The following is a 15,346-nucleotide window of genomic DNA, read 5'->3' on the forward strand; positions in this document are numbered from 1 at the left end:
TTAGTGTAAGTTGACATGAACTTGCAAAGTGTCTTAAAGTCAGTTAAATGTCTGCTGATGTAGCAGTATCAACAGATATTAAGCAGACAAGTGACTATTACTCAAATGGACAATCAAAATAAAGTGTTACCAAAGTTTCAGTCCTACTTAAAAACCATGTTTAGCTGTGCCTTTGCTGAATGAGTACCATGCTATGTCTGACATGTCTTTCTTTTCTTTTCTTTCTTTCATGCCATTTTAAAAACAATTTAAAACAATATGGTCACTGGTTCAAGCTCCAGCTGGGTCAGCTGACATTTCTGTGTGGAATTGGCATGTTATTCCCGTGTTGGCGTGGATTTCCTCCGGGTGCTCCAGTTTCCCCCACAAGTCCAAAGACATGTGCTATGGGTGATTGGGGTTAGCTAAATTGTCTGTAGTGTATGTCCTGGTCCTCCAGGTGGAGGGTTGAGCATTGGGCTAATGACCCACCTTGTAAAAATGAGATGTTACGAAACACCAACATGGTGAGGCTAAATATCAACTTCAACCAACGGCCCTGGGAGTAAGTATTTTTACTTATTATACTTGTATTTTATGTTTTATTAATTCTTGTTTATGTAAAGCTCTTTGCATTACCATTGTGTGTGAAATGTACTATATAAATTAACTTTACTGATTTCTGTTTTTTTTCCATGTTGTCACACTTTAAAGGGGTGGTACAGAGTGTAATTTTAAGGCCTGTTTGTGTTTAGAAGCTGCAAAGCAATGTGTGCTCATGCTTCATTTGTAAAAAGTCATTTTTTTATATATCCTATTTTGATTACATACAGCTACTCATGCTAACATGAAAACAACTGTCATATTTCCTAGTTCCTCCGAAAGGCCCGTCCTCAAGAGGCTCTGATTGGTCAGCTAACATAATGTGCTGTGATTCGCAGATTGGCTCCACATCACCAATAAAATGTCATGCCTCCACAAGCACACGCTTTGCCTCAGCTGTGTAAATAGTGTCAGTCAGAGTAGCTGTTAGCAGTATCTGTTTGACCCCTAATCCAAGACAGAAAATGAAAATAATGAACCTCATGCCTGCTCTCTAAAATCAAATCTGATAAGTGTCTGTAACGAGTAAAAATAGGGTGTGGCTTCTTCTTTAAGAAAGAATCGCAATTTTATGTACGCGTGTCTGTGACCAATATGAAGACGCATGTAATACGAACCACGTGTATGGGACTGATGTTTATTTTTATTTTTCTGTGATGCTTGAATTAAGTTATTTTTCTATAATATACAGTGATGCTGAGTCAGGCATTTTACCTAACTCAATGCGTTACATGTCTTTCACATATATTTGAAATGAGCATGTGTAAGTAATATAAAACGTTAACATATCTTTTGTTAGTTAATTATCTGAGATGTAGCGGCCACATATGAGACAGCACAGCAATAGAGAACATTGTGGGTGTTTACAGCAATTTGACTGATGAATAAAGTTTTGTAGCTAAATTGTTAGCTGTGCTAAACAGCATTTCCTGTTGTTTACATCCTCATTTATGTTCTCACTACAACACCGTTAACGCTAGACACTGTGCATGTCACAGATCAATTTTAACAAATAAAATACACGTTGTGGCTCACAATCCAAAGCTTCTGCTTGTTGGAGCTGCTCCTTCGAGGAGTTTTTAGCCAAATCCAGCTCTGAACTTAGAGAGATTCTGGAAGTTCTCCTTTGTCAAATGCTAGGTATATATATATTTTTATAATTCTCTGGAACATAATTAAAATGAACTGTATGCACGTCTCTTTTTGTGTCGTGTGCTTTGGAAGCCCAAATACGCAAACAAAATGAGCTCTGTGGAAAAGAAGCATTTAGACAGCATTTTAGTTTTCTCTGTTGTAACATTACAGCGCCTCTGGCCACGCCCCTTCGCTGCGCAGGGTGTATGCGTGAGGTAAAATGCCCATAACCGGAATGCGGATACCCTTGTGTATGGAACAAAATCAATGCCTAAAGTCTTGAATTAAAAAGCTTGTTGAATATCACAAACTGAAAAAAATAATACACCGTATTAACAAGTTCTTGCATTTCAATTACTTGAATTCCAGGGTTTGTATTTTTAGGTCCTGAAATTTAACATATCTGTTTATTTAAGCTGTGAATATTTCAACGAAAAATACTTCAAACACGTTTTCATACTTAAAAAATTCAATAATTCATATTTAATTTTCAGATTTCACTTACAAAATATTCAATACCCTTTAAAAATACGATGTATAATATTCAAAAGGTCATTTTCAGTTCATTTTATTTCAGTTCAAATATTCGCTTCCATAAATTCAGTGGATCAAATTCGACTGATAAAATTCAACATTACATCCGGGAACTGCAGGAGAAGCAATAGATTGCAGATTGAAGATCGCCAGCTGCTCTAGCTTTCACCAGCAGGTGGAGATGGAATAATGTAAGATTTTTAACCCAGTAAACAAGCGAGAAAAAGGCTAATAAAGGCACAAAAGTAGCATTCAATTTTAATTTCAATGCCTTGGACATTATAAATAATAAAAAGTATGAGTAAAGAGGGTTTAGTCATCTATATTTGCCCTTATGTAACGGAAGCCAGCTGGTGATCGCGTAAAGCTCACCCCTCGGATCCAGGGACAGACGTTGTTCTGCAAACTTATCTGAGCTTGTCTCCCATGCTGGCTCGTTACCTGCTCGGACTGGTGCGGTTACTTGCACATAAACCGTCTTTTGATAAATATGATGTTACACATTGTCTATCTTTATTGACTCTTTCTTCCATAGACGCGAAGTATTATATTGACAGCTAAAGAATATAAACGTAAGAGAAACAGGAGAGGAAATATTATAATAATAATAATACAAAATCGATAAACATTGACAGGGCTAAGAACAATTACGAACAAAGATTTTCAAAACCAGAGAGATTTTATGAGAATGTCACAAAACAGTTTACTTGGAAATGTTAAACAGAGAGTTCAGGTATGATTTAAGGTTGGTTATGGATGGGGCGTCTGATTTAAAATAATTTCAATTATTATATTAATCATGACATATGTCATGCTTGGGCCTATATGAATAACACCTTGCTGTTTACCATTTCCGAAAGTGGAGCTGACGTCGGCGAGAAATTGCTTGTATAATTGTAAAAAGAGTGGTGAATAATAATGAATTTCTTATATCTGTCATTTCTGATAATATAATTGATTTAGTGTGGGCTTATGAGTTTCCAACACAGCAAAAATGCATCCAGAATCCTAAACTAATAACTTTGTCAAGCAAAAATTATGATTTTATAGGCTACTGATTTTTTTTTTAAAACAAGAAAAAAGAAACTATTAGCTACCCTAGCAATTATTTATTTAAATATGATCATTTTAAAATATAAAATAAAAACATAATGGTTTGACTTTTTGAAATCATAAAACACACTTGCAGAAAAGAGTTAATAGAATAAATGAGCAAATACATTCTCTCCAGTAGATGGCGATTAAGGCTCAGTAACCCCATGATGATGAACACTGAGCTGCTTTGCAGGAACCCCTCAACCACGCATGTCAAACCACGCATTATAAACATTAATCTTATGAAACTAGCTCAAGTGACAACTATATTAAGTTTAAACCAGTTTAAATAAGTTTATATGTTTAATAACTGCAAAAAAGATCAACATTGCTAATCATAAAATACAAACGGTCGCTGAAAAGTTATAAATAACGGTTTTCTCATTTAATAAAAACAAATTAAAGTCAGTTATAACTGCCTATTATCAAACCACAGGCGACTCATTTTATTACTTATCATTGGCTGCGACATTGCCACTTTTGCGTTATTACCTTTTTCTCGCCTATAGGCTACATAACAATAAAACAATAATCTGGACAAACTAAGACATTTTGCAAACGTTTAACCATGGCAGAACCCCAAAAATTAGAAAAAAGAAGAGAAAGACAGGCAGAGTGATAAAAAGGATAAATAGAAATATTAATTTAGAATCACAGATGACTTATTTAAGCGCAATAGCCCAAATAAATGTCATACAATAATAATATTAACAATCATAATAATAATTTAAATGATGAAAATGTATAACCTATCCCAATCCTGACATAGCTGCGTTTAAACAGCGCAAACATTACTCCTTATAGTTATGCCATATTAGACGGTTCTGTGTGAATAACTGAAGACGCTCCTTTAATGCATTCGCATGTTAAATTATTTTAAATCAGACGCCCCATCCATAACCAACCTTAAATCATACCTGAACTCTCTGTTTAACATTTCCAAGTAAACTGTTTCGTGACATTCTCATAAAATCTCTCTGGTTTTGAAAATCTTTGTTCGTAATTGTTCTTAGCCCTGTCAATGTTTATCTATGTTGTATTATTATTATTATAATATTTCCTCTCCTGTTTCTCTTACGTTTATATTCTTTAGCTGTCAATATAATACTTCGCGTCTATGGAAGAAAGAGTCAATAAAGATAGACAATGTGTAACATCATATTTATCAAAAGACGGTTTATGTGCAAGTAACCGCACCGGTCCGAGCAGGTAACGAGCCAGCATGGGAGCCTCCCTGGATCCGAGGGGTGAGCTTTACGCGATCACCAGCTGGCTTCCGATACATTAGGGCAAATATAGATGACTAAACCCTCATTTACTCATTTTACTCATACTTTTTATTATTTATAATGTCCAAGGCATTGAAATTAAAATTGAATGCTACTTTTGTGCCTTTATTAGCCTTTTTCTCGCTTGTTTACTGGGTTAAAAATCTTACATTATTCCATCTCCACCTGCTGGTGAAAGCTAGAGCAGCTGGCGATCTTCAATCTGCAATCTATTGCTTCTCCTGCAGTTCCCGGATGTAATGTTGAATTTTATCAGTCGAATTTGATCCACTGAATTTATGGAAGCGAATATTTGAACTGAAATAAAATGAACTGAAAATGACCTTTTGAATATTATACATCGTATTTTTAAAGGGTATTGAATATTTTGTAAGTGAAATCTGAAAATTGAATATGAATTATTGAATTTTTAAGTATGAAAACGTGTTTGAAATATTTTTCGTTGAAATATTCACAGCTTAAATAAACAGATATGTTAAATTTCAGGACCTAAAAATACAAACCCTGGAATTCAAGTAATTGAAATGCAAGAACTTGTTAATACGGTGTATTATTTTTTTCAGTTTGTGATATTCAACAAGCTTTTTAATTCAAGACTTTAGGCATTGATTTTGTTCCATACTTGTGATCCCACAAGCCTGGATGTATTTTATTGTAGTCTAGAAACTTTTTTCGCTGTAGGCTTTGCTGAGCTAACTCTGTAAAATCCCTAACTACTGTAAAAAGAATGAGTCCCAATTCCATAGAAAAAGTTGAATGTTGAGTGTTTTCTCCCCCATTGAAGTCCATAATAAAAAAAAGGCTTAACGCAACTTAAAGGGGTGGTCCACTACGATATCAGTGCTTAAAATAAAATTTTAATTATGATCTAGAGAATTATATATATATATATATATATATATATATATATATATATATATATATATATATATATATATATATATATATATATAGCTAGCATTTGACAAAGGATAGCTTCCAGAATTTCTCCCAGTTCAGTGCTGGATTCGGCTAAAACTCCTCCAACAGATGAAGCTGTGGATTGTGAGCCACAACCTGTAAGTGTTTTTATTTGTTAAAATTGATCTATTTCTTGCACAGTTTCTAGTGTTAATGGTATGTTGTAGCAAGGATGTAAACAAAGATGTAAACAAGGGGAAATGCTGTTTGGCACCGCAAACAATTTAGCTACAAATTGATATTTTTTCGTCAAACTGATGTAAACACCTACAATCTTCAGCAGCACATGCAGTGTCTCTCTATGCGGCCGCTTTCAGTGCTTTTTACATCTCAAATAACAAACTCGCAAAAGATATGAGAATGTTTCATATTACTTACACATGCTTATTTGGAATATATGTGAAACACACTTGTCAGATTTTATTTTAGAGTGCAGGTGTGAGGTTCAGCTGTGTGCTTTTCATTTTCTGTCTGATTCAGCTACTGTTTACACAGCGCTAAAGCGCATGGCTGGGAGCCGATCCGCAAATCACAGCACATTATGTTGGCTCAGTGGTTTCCAAATTGGAGTGCGTGCACCCCTAAACCTTACGTCATATTTTTGAGAGAAAAGTAATAAAGAAATAAAATGTGACAAAAATCACATTACAAATTGTAATTTAAAACCTCACTCATCATAGAGTCATAGTAGCCCTGTCCTTTCACATTAAGGCTCGTACACACCGGGGCGCTTTCGTTTGCATTCATCGTCAGTGTTTTTCAAGATGTTTTTTCGGATTCAAACCCAAGCAATTTTCACTGCCATCATGCAGAAGAGTATGCATAATCACTCCATGACGGTAGATGGCGCTACACAACTTTAAGCTTCTGACACCCGCTTGTAACACAAAAGAAGAAGACAAAGTTGATACGCATGCTGTTATGGATGGTTCAAGCAGCAGCTCAAGCTCTAGCGATGAAATTATTATTATTCACCAGTGCAATAAGCAACTTCACATTCATATTGCCTCTGGGCATCTTCTTCAATGTGCGCTGGCATTGACAGTTTTGCGCTTGAGCGCCTCCAAGTGCTGTTAACTGTAACTTGAGCAGCTCCGTGCACGTGAACAACAGTGCCACCCTGATTGATGGAAAAAATTTTAACATGGCGCGTCTAAACAAAAAAATGACGCTTTTACGCCTGCCATTTTGCGTGTTGGTGTGCACGATCACACTGACCCCTTCATTTAGTCACAAGGCTTTAAACGTCAACAGAAAACGCAAGCAAAAAGCGTTCCACAGTGCACGGGTCTTTAGATGCCAAGTGATAGTACATTCATCTTTTTTTTTTTTGCTTACTATATTCATCAAAATGGACGACTGGTTAAAAACTTGGACTTTTAAGAATTCAAGTGACAGTAGGGATGAACCATCTTTATCTGCCTCTTTTATGGAGATGTGCTACGGAGATTAAATATATAGACTTAGAGGATAATGAAGAGTTGCTAGCGGAAACAGGAATCCAGAAGAGATGTACTAATGAAGAGAATTAGGCCTACGCTAGAGAGTGAAAAAATATCAAGAAACGCAGATATAGCAACAGTTACTCTGGTTTCGGGTTTACATGGATTGGAGATGCAGAAAATCGAAATCCGCAATGTGTAATCTGTGGTGAGGTTTTAATTAATAGCAGTCTTAAGCCCTCATATATGGTCTGGCACTTACAAACAAGACACAAACACTTACATGACATGCCTATAAGTTGGAGGAACTGCAGAGGGGAAAAAAGGAGGCACAAAGGAGCAGTAGCTTTCATCTGAAAAGTTGCGCCATCAATTTCCTGGGTACACTGCAGCATCCACCAAAAAGCTTTAGTGATAAAAAACATGCCAGATGAACTTTTGTCTGTACCTAATGATGCTGTGAAAAATGTCAACTTCATAAAAGCCTGTCCATTAAATTCACATATTTTATTATTTTTATTTTAATCATGTTTACAGAAAATATGTGTATTTAGTTACTGTGGTTTAAAATGTGGAGTTTAATCGGAAAAAGGGGTGCTTGACAGGTGTCAAGTCTTAGAAAGGGGCGCACACAGCAAAAAGTTTGGGGACCACTGTGACAGCTGACCAATCAGAGCCTTTTAAGAGCGGGCCTATCTGAGGGACTAGGAAATATGATAGTCAATGACACAACCCTCATGTTAGCTGAGTGGCTGTATATAATCAAAGTAGGGTAAATAAAAAAACAATGTCAGTTTCTATAAATGAAGCATGAGCACACATTGCTTTGCATCTTATAAACACAACCAAGCCTTTAAAATACACTGTGAACAAACTTTTAACAATCGAGGTAAATTAAATTAGTTTGTTGTTAAGGTACTTTAAGGATCGTTAATTTTTTCCCCTATAATAGAGTTCAATTGGGGAGAAACGCTTGATGTTACGTTTTACACTTTGCCTATGGAATTGGGACTCGTTCTTTTTACAGTAGTTGGGGTTAGTTACAAGCAAAGTTTGACAGAAATTTGTGTTTCTCTGGTTGATGTTTAGGTACATTAAGCCATGTTAAGCTTTTTTTCATGTTAAGCGTTTTAGAATGTCCCTTATTATGCTTCCTAGACTGGTGAGAATAGTGGATTTTAAGTTTCCCCCCTCCTAAGCCAGCGTTTAAGGTGTAGATAATCACCCGTTCCATTTCAGGAAGCACCTCACATCCGAGTCTACTGATGCGGTTAACTGATGGCTGTCATTTAAAGGATGTCATATTTTTCATCATAACAAGTTTCAAAGGTGCTACACGTGTAGAGGGTCAATGTGGATTTATGTGCCATGAAAGGTACATCCAAGCTTTCATGTTTATTATGTATATAGGCCATAATTTGCCTTAATTACCATTGCACTGCACTACACACTTCCTACATGAGCTGAGACTGTAAACATTGAAGCGCTCAGAAAGTAACCACTAATGAAAGACCCATCCTTCCTTTTCTTCTTTCCCCGCCCGCATGTTTCATTTGGATAATTGCCACAGGTCCATTAAAACACGGGGCAGGTTGCTCTTCCACACTAAACCTCACCATCTCGCTCTTGCTCTCGGTCTCATTGCGGTTTGGACAGTTTGCATGCAAAAATGCAGATATTTATTGTTTTGTTTTGGTTGTTTGTTATTTCTGTGGTACGGTGTCTGGATTCAAACATTATCCGCTCCTCCAGAGAAATGACCATCTCTCAAGAGGTAAGAATATATATATTCCTAAAACAAATTATGCTAGACTAATAGACATGCAAAAAATACATATATGTATTATTCTGACAACAAGTAATTGATTAGATTTTTATGACATGATTTTTATCTCTAAAATTTAAATATATTGTTATGACTATGACATGAGTTCAATAATCTTTTCTAGTCAGTGCTGCACTTACGGAGTGACACAGTTGCAAACTCTCATAATTATGTTAGAAGAAGCTCGGCTATCCAGGAAATTAGAGAAGCTTTGCCTCCTGGGCAAGACTGCACCACTGGACAAGTAAGAAATTTCCTTAAATCTATTTATGTAATCTAATCTATAATCTAAGTTATGCATCGTTGGGTCCTTAAAATCATACAATATAAAAAGTTTTCAATATTGCCAATGGATCAAATGAATAAAAAATGTCTTTCAAAAGGCAACCGGATGCAAAGGCTCCAAGAAACCTCATAATTCGATGAAGACAAAGATTCAGCTGGATGGCCGGGGAAATAAAAAAGGTGAGGGAAGTCTTTAATGTACCTAATTAATTAATTGAATTTCATTTTAAGTCATGTATTAATATATTATAGACTGTTTGTAATAGTTCTTGTGCTGGCAAGTGTAGCATATTATTGATTACATTAACTATGTTTTAAGTTAAGTTTTTAACCTTTCAAAAACAGGATATCTATTACAGTATAGTTTGCATAAATTATATAGGCATAGCTATGTTTATAAACAGACAATGTTGAGGAATCAGGAGTTAGATTTTTGCACTAGCATGATATATGTAAAACTTATATATATATATATATATATATATATATATATATATATATATATATATATATATATATATATATATATTTGAGCAATATCACACAGTAGCAGTGGGACAGGGCTGTTTATCAGCACTGGTGTAAGGCGTGCGCGGTAGTGTCCAACTGGTGACAATATACAGACACACCGCACTGCTACGAGTGTGATATTGCATTTATACAACAGTTTGACGCCATAATCGGGATTTAAAAAAGAAAATCAAACACGGAGAGTCTCAAAACCCTTTTGTATGAGGAACTACTTTTTTTCTGCCATTCCCTTACATCCGCAGCTGAAGCTTACTAATTCACCAACATCCCTTTGGAGCTACTATTTGGATTATTCTCTAGCGTAATATCTAAAGTGATGATAAAACAGGTAATTTTGCTCACATTTTAGCATTATAAGGCTGAACTGCATGAAATGCCATCAGTCTAATGACATATCCCGATTGCGACTGAGAAATACTGGGAAATGAAATAATTAACCTCGAATTTGGCCAAAGCAATGCAAACTCTACCAGATTACTATTGTATTTGTGATAAGGAAAAACTATAATCACATGGGGGCATTTCTTCTTTGTTTCTGTTTACTGAATTAGTCTGCAGAACGGAAACAGGAGACTCATTAGAAAAAGATGACCAAGCAAAAAGTAACAAAGGTTTATACAAAGAGTGGCCAACACAAAATACAAACATTTCTGATATGCGAGTCCCATCTGACACACAATATACTACAATTACTATGTTATAAATACAGCAGGCGACGAAAGTGGCGTAGTAGTGCTGTCGCCTCACAGCAAGAAGGTCGCTGGGTTGCAGGTTCGAGCAGGGCCGGAGTGGGACTCTTTTTCAGCCCTGGAGTTTCAAGCCTCAGACCGGCCCATCTCAGTTCACCACTGACTATATTAAAATAAGGTTATTTCCAATTCAGTTTCTAATTACACTATCACATCTTTTTTTGAGAAAACAGCACTTTTAGAACTTTAAATGTTCAACAACCCTTACAGTATTATGTCTTAACAATAAAAAAAAAAAAAAAAAAATTGTTACACAGACAAGGACCGAACCCGGGTTGGCCGCCTCAAAATCTAACGTACTAACCACTGCACCACAACTGCTGTATGTCTCATGGTGACTTATCTAGTTATATCATCATTAACCTGCATCCTGCTCACGAGGCTAAGAGAAAATAGATGAAAAGAGCAGAGCTGCGGTAAAATAATTAATAAGAAGGCTGTGGTCAAGTAAATAATTAAATTATTTTTAAAAAGTGTGACTGCTGAGAGCAACCGATTCTGGAACTAGGGACACCGGCCCTCGCGGCCAAAAAACGGACCGGCCCACCGGGAATTCTCCCGGTCCTCCCGATTAGCCAATCCGTGCCTGGGTTCGAGCCTCGGCTGGATCAGTTGGCATTTCTATGTGGAGTTTGCATGTTCTCCCTGCGTTCGCGTGGGTTTCCTCCGGGGGCTACGGTTTCCCCCACAGTCCAAAGACATGCAGTACAGGTGAATTGGGTAGGCTAAATTGTCCGTAGTGTATGAGTGTGTGTGTGAATGTTCCCCAGAGATAGGTGGAAGGTCATCCACTGCGTAAAAATGTGCTGGATAAGTTGTGCTGTAAATAATATAGTTGACATATTATAAACATGTAAAAAATTAAAAGATTGAAACCATTTTCATTCCTAAACTTCCTAAAAAGCTTTTCTTTATTGAATGTGAATATTTGTAGAAATATTACTCATATTCATTTGCGCTACCTTAAGATCAAAGCTTAAAATGTCAAATCATTATTAAAATCTATTATCTTTCTAAGGGCATGATTATATCTTAACATATTAAAATGTATGTGAAATTGGAATAGTAATTTTAAACATATATTTGTTTAATAAAATGTTTAATGGTACAAAAAAGATAGACCTGCCTCCCAGCTTTTTGCCTGTTTGACTGGACTGTTACATCCTTAATTATTTAATGAATAAACAGATCTTCTAATTTTAGAACCAGAGCCCATACTGAAACAAAGTAGGCTAGGTAACATAAAATGGTGACTGGGTGTTATGTTTCAGGGTTGGTTAGAAGAATGTAGTGGTGTCAAATTTAAATAACTGAAAGAGTAAAAATATTCCTGAAAACTAATAATACAAAAGCAAAAATTATTAAGTGCTATAAAAATACATAAACTGTGCTAGTTAACCAAAAACAACAACAAAGACTAGGGCTGTGTCTGAAATCACACACTTCCATGTACGTTAAAAACTGTGAGCCGAGTAGTATATCCGAATTCACAGTATTGGAAAAACAGTATGTGAGAAGCAGTGTTGGGTAAGTTACTTAAAAAAGTAAGAGATTACAAGTTACTGATTACTAGTGGAAAAATTGTCATTTGATTACATTACTAATTACTATATTTAAAAAGTAATCAGATTACTAATTACTTTGATCTTACTTTAAAGGGCCATGAAACCCCCTGTTTCAGCAGGGTGTTTTTACACCTCTAGTTTGGAAAAGGTCAGGAAAGTGGGTGTGTCTAGCTCTTTTGTGGTGGGAGTGTTGGAGGGAAAAGGGGAAGGATTTGATTAATAATGGTAGTTCCCTTTTGGGCACGTGCTGACTTTCACAGAGGATAAACAAACACACAGGCAGGGGAGAAAGACAGAGACTGTTGTTCAATGACGGTGGAATGTTTGATACCGAACGTTGTATAAGAGAAAAAAATGACCCGTATCTCCATACAATTCCTTTTCTTTTCCCACTTCTTTTGGCAACACAACATGACGTCTCTCTGCTGTCTGAACACTGTTTCAAGTAGTCTTCGATGCTAGCATGCATATTAATGAAGTTGCAGCGCATACATAATAGAGCGCGCTGATTGGTTTGAACCAAGTAATACTCATGAATCAATGCAACACACTCAGAGACGTATTACGGTACTCAAAGGTACAGACGTCCAGTCTACACGCTGGAATACACGCAAGTATCTAATCTCCGTGACGCAGCAACAAAAATTTGTTTCATACCGGAAGTACGAATTTGCTCGAAATGATGCAAAAACAACCAATTTTCACTTTTTAGTGTAATACATGTGTCCTAATGTTTTTAGCAGTGTGGGACACATGTATGACTGTCAACAGCTCAAAAAAATGTCTTGGTGTTTCGTGACCCTCTAAATCCTATTAAAAAAATACAAAATAAACTGCAGCTCTTTCTGGAGAAAGTCTTATTTTTTTTAATTTCTGCTTGATTAAAAGCAATTTAATTTAAAAAAAAAATCATTTTGGGGTCAAAATTATTAGCCCCTTTAAGTTATTTTTTTTCTAGAGTCTACAGGACAAACCATCGTTATAAAATAACTTGGCTAACTACCCTAACCTAGTTAATCTAATTAACCTAGTTAAGCCTTTAAATGTCACTTTAAGCTGTATAGAAGTGTCTTGAAAAATATCTAGTCAAATATTATTTACAGTCATCATGGCAAAGATAAAATAAATCAGTTATTAGAAATGATTTTTTAAAATTATTGTTTAGAAATGTTGAAAAAAATCTTCTCTCTGTTAAACAGAAATTAGAGAAAAAATCAACACAGTGATTTTATAACAGCATACAGTTGACTGGAAGTGCTTTAACTGATTTACTAAAAAGTAAAGTCCTTCTGCGGATACCCTATTTTCATTGTTTGGGGTGATATCTCCTGCTGATCCTCATGACATTTGTCTGCTGCAGTACCGGAGATGTCCCCTTGTGTGCGCTCGCGGGACTGTGAAGAGGGTCTGTGCTGCGCGCTCTACTTGACCGAAAGGAGATGTCAGCGCGTTCCCGCCCTCGGTGAGGTGTGCCTGCTGCGGGGACGCGCCAAATTCCGCCGGAGACTGGACCGCTGCGATTGCGAGAAGAGCATGCAGTGCCGCGCGCGACCCGACAGTCCTCGAGGACAGGGCGTTTGTCTCCATGATCCCAGGAACTAGTAGAACTGTTTAACAGACAGCTGGCTTGGAGGAACATGATATATGAGTTATGAAATAAAAATAAAGCGTTTTTTATCATTGTTTTGCGTATAAAGTAAGTAGATGCCAATACAATATAGGCCATAATGAAAAACCAAGCGCTCTGACAACAGCGCGAGGTGATGTTTTTTCTTTTCTGCACCTTTAAAACTGTACAAACATTTGAGTCGAGATCCCTCTGACGGCTATTTCAGTGAGTAAATATTTGATGTATGTATGTCATGTCATGTTCTAGTGTTTCCAAACACTTCCTGGAAGGTGTTGTTTGAGCTTCTTTCTATAAAGTGTGTGGAGGAATTTGACACAGTATATCTATATAATATGGGCAATATGTACATTTCTTTTTACATTCTTCGTTCATCTTCTAAATGTTTCTGCTTCCATTTCATGCCATTTGTGTCTGATTTCATGGGTTTTTAGGCTGAATGCATGCAAACAATAAATGCTCTATCTTTGTTTAACATCCTTTGTTTTTTATTTGTTTATTTTTTTAGATTAATGTCCTTCAGTCTATTATGGCCTTGACTTATTCTTCACTATATTGTTTAGCTTTAGACTCTCCCGTCCATTTTTTATTCATTCATTTTCTTTTCGGATTAGTCCCTGTATTAATCAGGGGTCACCACAACAGAATGAACCACCAACTTATCCAGCACAAGTTTTACGCAGCAATGCCCTTCCAGTCGCAACCCATCTCTGGGAAACTTCCATACACACTCATAAACTACAGACAATTTAGCCTACCCTATTCACCTGTACCGCATGTCTTTGGCCTGTGGGGGAAACCGGAGCACCTGGAGGAAACCCACGCAAACGCAGGGAAAACATGCAGACTCCACACAGAAACGCCAACTGACCCTGCCGAGGCTGTGAGGTGACAGCACTACCTACTGCGCCACCCCATTTTTTTTAATGTTTATTTTTTTTTAGCCAAATATCTGTTATTTCACATTAATAATGGCTTTAGACTTTCATTTCGCAACTGAAATATACATAATTACTTCCTCTTAATCCAAAGCCAATTTATAATGTTTAGTTTGAATTAAGGGCAGCACGATGGCGCGGTGGGTTGCACAATTGCCTCACAGCAAGAAGGTTGTTGTTTCGAGCCTCGCAGAGTCAGTTGACATTTCTCCCTGTGTTTCTGTGGGTTTCCTCTGGTTTCCCCTGCAAGTTCCAAAAACATGCGGTATAGAGGAATTGGGTAGGCTAAATTGCCTGTAGTTTGTGTGAGAATGTGTGGATGTTTTCTAGTGATTGGTTGCAGCTGGAAGGGCATCCGCTGTGTAAAACATATGCTGGATAAGTTTGCGGTTCATTCGCTGTGGCAACCCCTGATTAAAAAAGGGACTAAGCCAAAATGAAAATGAATGAATGAGTTTGAAAGAATTACATTTGCTTATTAAACTCAAAATGAGTAACTGCAATCAGTACTAAAAAAATGAACACAAACATTGAGTTTATCCAACAAAAATTCCTATATGGTTAATAAAAAACTCCACAATGTTTTTATTTTTATTTTAAGGGCACTTATTTTTACCCCTTTTACAAGATATAAGATAAGCCTTTGGTGTCTTCAGAATGTGTCTGTAAAGCTCAAAATACCCATCAGCTAATTTATTATAGCCTCCAAAATCTGCCCATTGTGCTATCTGAGTATAGTATAGCTGTTTTTGTAGCCTGTGGCTTTAAATGCAAATTAGCTGCTTCTCTC

General features: G+C 36.4%; 1 protein-coding gene across 3 annotated transcripts; it reads left to right on the forward strand.

Moving 5' to 3' along the window:
* Nucleotides 1–41: 41 nt before the first annotated feature.
* LOC137496305 (uncharacterized) lies at nt 42–14,095 on the forward strand. 3 transcript variants are annotated; one of them, XM_073911153.1, is made up of 6 exons: nt 413–544; nt 8,276–8,411; nt 8,789–8,810; nt 8,986–9,105; nt 9,245–9,326; nt 13,352–14,095. In XM_073911153.1, the coding sequence occupies exons 2-6, from the start codon at nt 8,302–8,304 to the stop codon at nt 13,591–13,593; spliced, it is 576 nt and encodes a 191-aa protein (XP_073767254.1). In that variant the 5' UTR covers nt 413–544; nt 8,276–8,301; the 3' UTR covers nt 13,594–14,095. The 3 variants fall into 3 exon arrangements, with proteins under 3 accessions (XP_073767253.1, XP_073767254.1, XP_068079152.1); XM_073911152.1 differs by lacking the exon at nt 8,276–8,411 and having other exon boundaries at nt 42–544; XM_068223051.2 differs by lacking the exon at nt 413–544 and having other exon boundaries at nt 8,033–8,411; nt 8,607–8,810.
* The last annotated feature ends 1,251 nt before the right edge of the window (nt 14,096–15,346 follow it).

The sequence above is a fragment of the Danio rerio genome, chromosome 8 (genome assembly GCF_049306965.1).
Source record: "Danio rerio strain Tuebingen ecotype United States chromosome 8, GRCz12tu, whole genome shotgun sequence".
NCBI classification, from domain to species: domain Eukaryota; kingdom Metazoa; phylum Chordata; class Actinopteri; order Cypriniformes; family Danionidae; genus Danio; species Danio rerio.

What these genes read in the sequence shown, in the direction of transcription:
- LOC137496305 (XM_073911152.1), top strand. Translation starts at nt 423, where the DNA reads ATGTCCTGGTCCTCCAGGTGGAGGGTTGAGCATTGGGCTAATGACCCA. An exon ending in TTCAACCAACGGCCCTGGGA is followed by an intron (nt 545 to 8,788) that starts GTAAGTATTTTT and finishes CCGCTCCTCCAG; the next exon opens with AGAAATGACCATCTCTCAAG. An exon ending in TGGCCGGGGAAATAAAAAAG is followed by an intron (nt 9,327 to 13,351) that starts GTGAGGGAAGTC and finishes TGTCTGCTGCAG; the next exon opens with TACCGGAGATGTCCCCTTGT.